Here is a 9,284-nt window from a genome sequence, read left to right on the forward strand (position 1 = left end):
TGGATTATAGTTTTCACCAAATTTAGATAAAATTTAGCAGTTATTACTTTAATTTTTCTATCATCCCCTTTTTTAGGAGTCCAATTACACCTATGTCAGACAACTTGATATTGCTTCACACCATGTCCCCCAACTGACTAATGCTTTATTTATGTTTTTTAGTCATTTTTCTTTCCATGCTTCATTTTGGATGTAATTTATTTTATCATCAAGTTCATTAATTTTTCTTCTACTGTGTCTAATATGCTATTAATTTTTCCATTGTGTTTTCCATTTCAAATTTTGTATCTTTCAACTCTAGACAATTCACTTTAGTGTGTTATATTTTCCATTTCTCTCCTGATTGTATTCATATATATTCCCATTTTCCTTTAAGACATATGGAGCATATTTATAATAGTTGTCTTACCTACCATTTTTATCCATTAAATCTAACTTCTGGATCATTGCTGAGTTTGTTTTTAATGATTGGGTTTTTTCCTTCTCATGGATCACATTTTCCACCTTGAATGTTTAATAATCTTTTGTATATATGACATACCTAGCAAATACTATATAGTAGAACCTTCATGGTTGACCACCTCCCAACTTTGATCACCTCCTTAACATTGATCTAATTTTCACAGAACAGGTACTCAGTTTCCTTATGTTGACCAGCTCTGTATGTTGAACAGTTTGCTACAGTCTCTTGCATGGTCAACTTGTACAGGTTCTACCGTATTTTTGGATGCTGGATTTTTGGTATTCTTTTAATACTGTCAAGCTTTTTCTGGGACAGTTGCTGTAAATCAGTTGAGTTACTGTGCTTAATTTGATTCTACCATTGTTTGCTTTTATAATACATAGGACACGTGTAGAGCAGCAGCTTTACTTTACAACAAATTTGGCCTTTTCTAAGAACTTTATATAATGCCCATGTAGTAGGGGGTCTTTCCACTCTGGCTGATGGGAACGTGAACTATTTCCAGTCTGTCTAATCTCCAAAGATTGTTCTACGTACTCCTTATAATTATTCTTTCCTAGCCTGGAATAGTTTTTTCACATGCATACTCAGAAAAATATTCTGTCAAGCCATAGAGAGAACCCCTATATACATTTCCAGAATCCTTTCTCTCTCTGTATCTCACTCCTTCCCAAGATTTTGCTCTGCAAATTCTAGCCACATTGGCCTTCCTAAACTAAAACCCTATATTCATAACCCAGCAATTATCCACACTCTATTTGGGCTTCCCTATGTAGGCTGCAGCCTGGAAATTCTTCCAAAAAGGAAACTGTGGCAAAGATTTGTAATTTGTAAATGATAGGAATACAAAATATAAACAACACCAAGACTAGTTTGCTTTTTTATGGACTCAGAATCTTAGGTTGCCTCCTGGTCTTCTTTTTAAGAATCAGTTATCATATAGTATAGTTCTTCAGAATAACAATTAATATATATAAACTTCTAAGAAAAAAACATTATATCTCTTTGACTCCATACCTCATTATCATCCCAGATAAAACCAGTATCTACAGACAATTACTACAACTCTCTATTTCCACAATTCTTCAAGTGTTGATTATTTTCTGTTTGTCCTGTTGCTTCTGTGCTTCCTTCTACCATCCAGTTGGGTTTAACTATAGGAGGCCCTACAGAAGGTTCAAAGGTAGGAGGAGATAGTGATCCCATCCCCACATATCCTTTTCCAGCCAAAGGTCATAGCAATAGCTTCATTCATCTAGTTATGGCCAGATATCTCAGGAGAAACCCTTTCCCATGGCTACCACATTTTGCCTGGTTCTAATAACACCACTTCCTCTCTCCTTGGTTCTTCAGACCTAGGGATAAAAGTGGCTTTTACCTAACAAATGCAATCAGTGTAACCTGGCTTATTATGCCCTCAATGAATCCCCAACAATAAAAAAAAGAAAGAAAGAAAAAAGAAAATATTTCAAACTGTATATAAAATCAGCACATCGTACCTCAGGATTGCATTATTGTACACAGCTATTATTTAATGAAAAAGAAAAAAAAAGTGGCTTGACTTTCCATGGCTATAATTTCCTGAGTATAGCACTATCCCCTGTTTTTGTCTTTGTTTTGACTTACCCACACCTCTGTAAACAGTCCCTTTATTAAACCTCTTCAGTTAATCCTTTAGTAGATCATTCCTTTTTTCCTTGGGACTCCACAACCCCAGGCCACATTATTTTTTTTATTTTTTATTTTTGTAGAGACAGAGTCTCACTGTACCGCCCTCAGGTAGAGTGCCATGATGTCACACGGCTCACAGCAACCTCTAACTCCTGGGCTTACGTGATTCTCTTGCCTCAGCAGCTGGGACTACAGGCGCCCACCACAGCACCCGGCTATTTTTTTGTTGCAGTTTGGCCAGGGCTGGGTTTGAACCCACCACCCTCGGCATATGGGGTCGGCGCCCTACTCACTGAGCCACAGGCGCTGCCCAGCCAGGCCATACACATTATTAATGCTCCATCTCTGAAAGCATAAACTCAACATTCTAGTCTCTGACCATAACTTCCTATCCTTTCAGTTCTTTATTTCCATGATCTTAACCTACATGTCCTTTCTCTGATCCCTTGTCCAGTCCTCCTCTCTCAGGCTTCTCTCAATCTTTCAGCCACTTTCTAGCCTTATTTTCTTCACCATCTATCCTAGATTCAATAGTCATCCATGTCACCCATTCTTAAGTCACACCTTTCTAATGGTTCTGACTCAGCTTGGTGATCAAGGTTTTAAAATGCTCTGGGTCCTGATATATAAAGAATAGGAGAACATATTAGAACCATTGCCCAACTGGGTTGCTTTTGAGAGTGAAAGAAGGAGCCATTAATTATTGTACCAGGACAAGAGGACGATTCCCAGGAAACTGGGCATGTAAGCAACTATCTCTAAAGCCCTTCAATTATAAAATGCTATGATTATGCTATACATGTTAAAACCAGAAAATGGATCTAGATTTTTCTAGAGTCTTACAGTATGTTCTGCTTAGTGAATATAACAAAACATTGTAAAGAAATAAAGATAAGAATAAGAAACTACAGACTAGAGGTGGGGTGATGAAGAGTAAAGACAGTGCAAGAAGAAAAGATTCACAAATATGAATTTCCTTCCAAATATCAGGTACAGGGAAGGTCCTGCTTTTTCTGACAAGCAAGTGGAAGCAAGAACACAAAACAACCTCTCCATTTAAGCATAAAGGAAAAATCTAGAGCTCCTCTCCCTTCAACTCTCACTTCCATGCTCAGTTTTCAGTTTCAAACCCCACAAAAGCTGATGTTCTGCCCTGCGTGCTGCCTCCTACCCCATAACAAAAAGATCTCCCCAACTGAATAGGCATGGTCGCCATGGCAGCCGGGGCTCATAAACTCCGGAGCTGTGGGTCTTGGCACAATTCCATGCATTATCTGCATCATGGTGCAAATCAGTCCCTTTATCTAATTAGTAGCTTTACAAATAGCCACCTGCCCCAGAGCTTAACCATTAAAGATGCAATATTGGCTGAATAGCTTGAGACCAGGGGTGAGGATAACAGAAAAAAACTGAAAGCTGATCTCAGTGAGGCCTTGTCTCTCCTGGCTACAGACACCTGCAAGCCCTGGCCCACCCACCTAGCAAGAGCTCAAAAGGAGGCCAAAACAAATCACTTCTGTCTTCTTCTCACAACTCACTTTGGGCGTCTTTTGATCCACTGGCCCCACCAAAGGTGGACATGCTGACCTCTGCCAAAAGGACATGCTTGACCACTCCTGCTCAGGTGTGCAACTGTTCCCTGCCTTAGAGCTTCCTACCTGGAATGTCCAGCCCTGTTTCTTTCTTTCCACCCCCATCCCCATCCCCCTGCCCTTGAACTCTACCAACTGCCCTAGCCCACTGTAGTCAACACCCTGTTCTGGACTCTTCAGAATCATCTTTTGCTTTACTCAAAGACTAGACGCTTTGTGACCTGTTTAAATATTAAAACGTTCTTTTGCTGAAGAGATCATACTCCAGATTCAGATTATCCAGATGTTTGTCAGATTTGTCTCATTCCCTTCCAGTAAAAAATTTTAGCAACAAAAAACAAAATTATTTTCATTATTTACTACATGTAAACAAATACCTTCCTACACTTATTTTACAGGTAATAATGGATCGAAATGTCTTAAAAGTTGAAACTAATGCATGCCGAAGGTGTACAATTTTTCATCCTGAGCTATATTTCAGAAATGCCATCAAGTCTTGGTGAGGGCTGGGGATGGAGGAGGCATCCAGCTTCAATTTTACAGTTGACGCTGTGGTACCACCTTTGTGTTATGAGAACAAAACAGAGCTCTAATAAAATATATCTACTATGAATTTCTGGAATCCAAACATGCTGAAAACTCACTCAATTTTCTCTTCTATGCTGAACATCTGTTCCATACTTTGAAATGTCTTGCTTTTATTGTTCTACAGTTTGTGAGAATATATATCCAATAGAAACTAATTAAAGTAGGAAATGGTTACCTTTACTCCTGTTGGCAATGGTCAAGTATGAAAACTAGAGGAAAACTCAGAGGTACACAATCTTTACTGACTCATCTGTTCTCTTGGTAATACAAGCTATGGTTTCTTTAGTGTCACTATCCTATTAGTCGCTCCAGTTTTAAATGATCAAGCAACAGGGCTTCTAATAATTCCTTAGATATGCTATTCCAGGGGCTAGTACATCTAACCAATATAGGCTTTTTTTTGCAGTTTTTGGCCGGGGCTGGGTTTGAACCCACCACTTCCGGCATATGGGGCCGGCGCCCCACTCCTTTGAGCCACAGACACCACCCACCAATATAGGCTTTTTGATATTCAGATATAGCTTCTTTTCTTGACATCTCCATTGTTCTTACTTATTAATTTATATTTTTAAGTAAAATATCTTCTAGGTCTATGTAAAGAAAGTCAGTGTTTAAATCTGTGTAAGCAAATATGAAACCAGGCCAACATTCCCACCCCCGGCTCTTCGATTTCTCAGGCCATTCCAAGAGCAACCAGATTAAATAGTTGTGCTCTGAACCGAAGCCCAAAGGCCATTATTTAGCTTTGCCTTGAGAAAGAGAAGAAAGCATAAACTCAAAAACAATAGCTATTTTCTGAAAATTTCCACCTTTCTCCTTCAATCCTTGAGGGTTATCAGATAATCACCACTGTATTCACTGTAGGTTGAAATAGTCCCCTGTGCATTCATGGCCACATTTAACAATTCCTCCCTGGAAGGAGGAATTAAAGAAAAGTTTTCAGTACTTAAAGAGATGTTGTCTTTCTGACGTGTAATCACCTGTTCAATATCTGCTTTCTCTCTAGTCTTTGAGCTCAATGAGGGCAGGGAGAGTTCCTTTCTTTTTTTCTTTTTTTTTTTTTAATATTTCATACTTTATTCCTTGTATTAATAGGTTAAGAAAGTAAAATTTCCCAAATACTGATTTATAGGTAACATTTATAAGTGGCACAAAAGTTTAGTTTCGCAAAGAATTAACACTCAGTGATTTAAATGCAATTGTAATCGTTACTTTAAGCTAAATGTAATAATAACTTGATAAGGTACATACACACAAAACCCATATATCCTGAAATACAAAAGCACTTTCCATGGTACTGTAACTCAAATCCGACCCTCTAAATGGTAATTCTCTATTGGTAAAATTTTAGCCAGTGTTTTTCTTTTCATTGTCATTTTCTGAGCCAATTAAACCTACGTTTTGTTTCATTTTGATTTATATTGAATGCAACATAATATAGACATAAAAATAAACTTTGTGCAACTAAAAAAAAAAAAAGGCAATTTCCATAGACATACAAGGTTTTCATCAAGTATATGTTTCCACAATGAACAAGTACTTACAATTATGTGAATAAAAAACTACCCTAAAAGCTTATCTTACCATCGATGCCCTTCAATTTTTAAGCAACGCCATTCTTGCTACTGAAAACATTTATTTTTAGAAGCTTTAATCTGATCTGAGAAAATGAGTTCTCCCAAACTTAACAAATGGTATATTATAATCCCCAAAAGGTTTTAAATCAAAAAAGCCTTCCAACATAGGGGCATTCACATGAAACTTTGTTTCTCCAAAAAAAAAAAAATCTTGTTATCTGAAGAAAAGAATGTTAAAAGAAATTAGCTTTTAAAACAGATAAACATCTTTAACAAAAACCCAGTATTTTTCTATATCATCTCTTTAAAATAAAGATAGGCCAGGTACAGTGGTTCATGCCTATAATCCCACAGAACTCACAGGTTCGAGACCAGCCTGAGCCAGAGCAAGACCCAGCCTCTAAAAATAGCAGGGCCTCGTGGCAGGCGCCTGTAGTCCCAGCTACTGTGGAGGCTGAGGCAAGAAAATCACTTGAGCCCTGGAGTCTAAGGTTCTGTGAGCTACGATGCCAGAGCAACAAAGTGAAGCTCTGTCTCAAAAAAATAAAAATAAACATAAAGATACAAATATAAACAAAAGATAAAAAAAGTTCACTACAATAATCTCAGACTAGTTTTATATAAAAACTTCAGAATACATAAAGCACATTTCACCTATCATAGTCAAAGATGCCATTTAGATTTCACATATTAAACAGCTACAGTATAGCTTACAATAGCACAAATACATCTAACCCAACTATTAATATTTCAACCTTTGTTAATAGAAAGAACTGCCTGGTTGGAAAGATACTTTAACTTATGTGTGGTCATTAAAACTCAGTAAGTAATTCAAGTATGGTCATATAAAGGCAGGCAATTAATCCAAGATCACTATAAAACCAAAGGCATGAAAATAAAGACAAAAAAACTGTTTCTCTATCTTTCATTCACCTAGGTAGATATCAGAACCTCACTGCAGAAAATATAACAATTATTACATATGGTTTCACGAGAATATAATGGAGTTTCAGAAACTACAAAAGATGTCAAGATCCATAGTTGGCTTCATCAAATGCTTTTCTAGCCCGTTTCAATTCTTCATTCATAGTAAGCAAGTCTTTAACCCTAGCAAACTTCCTGGGGTCCTTTCGAATCAAGAAGACGATATCTTCAACTTGTACTCGACCTTGTCTTCCAATTGACATTGCCTTGTGAGTCATTTCAGTAGTGAATTCTATGACAAGGTCTTCAAGAATATCTACTGACTCAGTATAAGGATTCTGGTCATCTCCAAAACCATACATCATACATCTCAATTCTTTAGAAAAAAGTCTCTTTCTTTTACCCTGTCCACCTTCTGCACCTCCTCCAATTTCTTCATTTTCTTCCTCAAAAGCGGGGTCTTCCTCCTCATCCGCCATCCCACCAGCCCTCCAGCCTACACACGCCCACAGGCTCCCTCCCCGTGGGCTCCACCGAGAGTTCCTTTCTTAACTACCACTCCATCCTTGTGAACAGACATTTAAAACAGGGATCAAGTGGGCAATGATCTCTCTATTGTTTAAGAATTATGCTTTTAAGAATTAAAAGCTGTCATTTATATTCCCGGTAATCTCTTAATAATGTAACTATATTAACCATCATTAATGAGCAAAAACAAATGCTTAGGCTTCAAACAATGGAAAGGATATAATTTATTGAACCTGTGACTCTAAAAATTAAAGAAAATAAATTTCCTTTCCCCAGCAACCATTATGATGAAAGGACACTCAGTTTGAAATTTGTTGTATTATTCCGAGGAAGCTGTGTATACCTAAAATGCATTCATTTCTCAGAAATGCTTGAGATAAACTCTGATTCCTCACATAGATGGTCTTTGGGATGTAGATTTTGACTTAAAGAGAACCTTCCCAACTTGACAAATTTATCATATGATTAACAAGCAGCATCCCCTTTTTCCCCTTTCCAGACCATCTCATCCTCCTCTACAAATCCCACAGAGGACACAGTAGAGTAGGCAAGAATGCAAAGAAGGTGTGTGGTTTGGAACTGGCCCAAGCCAAACTAAATTTTTCTGAATATACATTAAACTGTCAAGAAAGAGCACCATGACCCAGCGTTTGACTAAAGGAGAAACCCTTACAGCTCTCTGAAAATCATTAGTTGTATGAGTTATTTTAGGAAGAAAACAGACAACCAGGGATTATTCACATTAGTAACCTGTGTTCATCCAAGCCCTGGTAAAACTTCTGGATGAGCAGAAAACTGAAATTATTTCCCTTTCTCCATCACAGATTGAGTGAGAGGGGGTCCCTGAGCACTCAATGGATGCTATAGAACAGGCTTCATGAGCTCTAGCCTGACCTGTAGCATCTATCCCCAATATGCTCTGAAGTATGCAACATAGGGTCCTGCCCTCACCCTGAAGGAAGTTCCAGAAAACTGAATGCAAGATGGTGAGAACCTAAAGCTGAACGATCAGCCTTACTTCTTCCTAAAACATTTCCTTATAGAGCCTAACTTGTGGTACATGATCCCTGGCAGAGTATGGGGAGGGAGGGAAGAAGGAAGAATGGCGATAGAGGCAGCTGCTCCCTCAACTAGTGCCCCCCTCATTCTGGGGCTACTAATAGAGAACAGAAAGTGGCTTTCCCCTCACTCTCACCCGTTTCCAAAGGCTTTGCATCATCCACAAAAAAACTGTGCGTAGATGGCAACCATCTACCTTCACATGCTTATTAAGCTCCTAGAGTAATTCTCTGGTAACCATATTGATTTGGAAATGAAAGTTAATATGGCCTTACTGACAGAAAATAAAAAATAGAAAGCATACAGTTAAATAACTTTAGTGACCAAGGCTCTTGTGTCTTTTTTTCTAGCTGGGTAAATATGAATGACTGAATTAATCTCTCTAGGATCAACTTTCACATCTTCTAAATGATTAAGATGAGGCCAAAAGTTTCTAACATCACATCTGGCTTTCCAATTATATGGTTCTCTGTCCCTGCTGATGAATTCCTATGAACCGTACATGTAAGCCAAGTAGAAAATATTGTATAAAATGTTCAATAACAGCTAAGAAGGAATCATGAAGGATAATGAAAATCGGCTATTCTTATCTAGTCATCCTAGAGGAATTTATGAAAGAAAGGTGTGTGAGTATGTCTGCCGAGCTTAAGGGTGCAGGCTTCCTAGATATGAGCTATAGCCAAGAAAATAAAGCTTAAGGATGCAGTGGAAACATTAAAGAAAACTTTCCTAGAAAGAAATATAGAGAGCAAGATGGCAAAGGCAGGGTGGCACCTGTGGCTCAAAGGAGTAGGGCATCGGCCCCATATGCTGGAAGCAGTGGGTTCAAACCCAGCCCTAGCCAGAAATTAAAAAAAAGATGGCAAAGGCAGACAGAGTGAG

General features: G+C 38.1%; 1 protein-coding gene across 1 annotated transcript; it reads right to left on the reverse strand.

The window, feature by feature from the left end:
• Positions 1-6,324: 6,324 nt before the first annotated feature.
• Positions 6,325-7,333, reverse strand: LOC128586329 (transcription initiation factor TFIID subunit 13-like). Its single transcript, XM_053592049.1, has one exon. The coding sequence runs from the start codon at positions 7,292-7,294 to the stop codon at positions 6,920-6,922; it is 375 nt and encodes a 124-aa protein (XP_053448024.1). The 5' UTR covers positions 7,295-7,333; the 3' UTR covers positions 6,325-6,919.
• Between the last annotated feature and the right edge of the window lie 1,951 nt (positions 7,334-9,284).

Source organism: Nycticebus coucang, chromosome 5 (genome assembly GCF_027406575.1).
Source record: "Nycticebus coucang isolate mNycCou1 chromosome 5, mNycCou1.pri, whole genome shotgun sequence".
Lineage (NCBI taxonomy): Eukaryota > Metazoa > Chordata > Mammalia > Primates > Lorisidae > Nycticebus > Nycticebus coucang.

What these genes read in the sequence shown, in the direction of transcription:
- LOC128586329 (XM_053592049.1), bottom strand. Translation starts at nt 7,294, where the DNA reads ATGGCGGATGAGGAGGAAGACCCCGCTTTTGAGGAAGAAAATGAAGAA.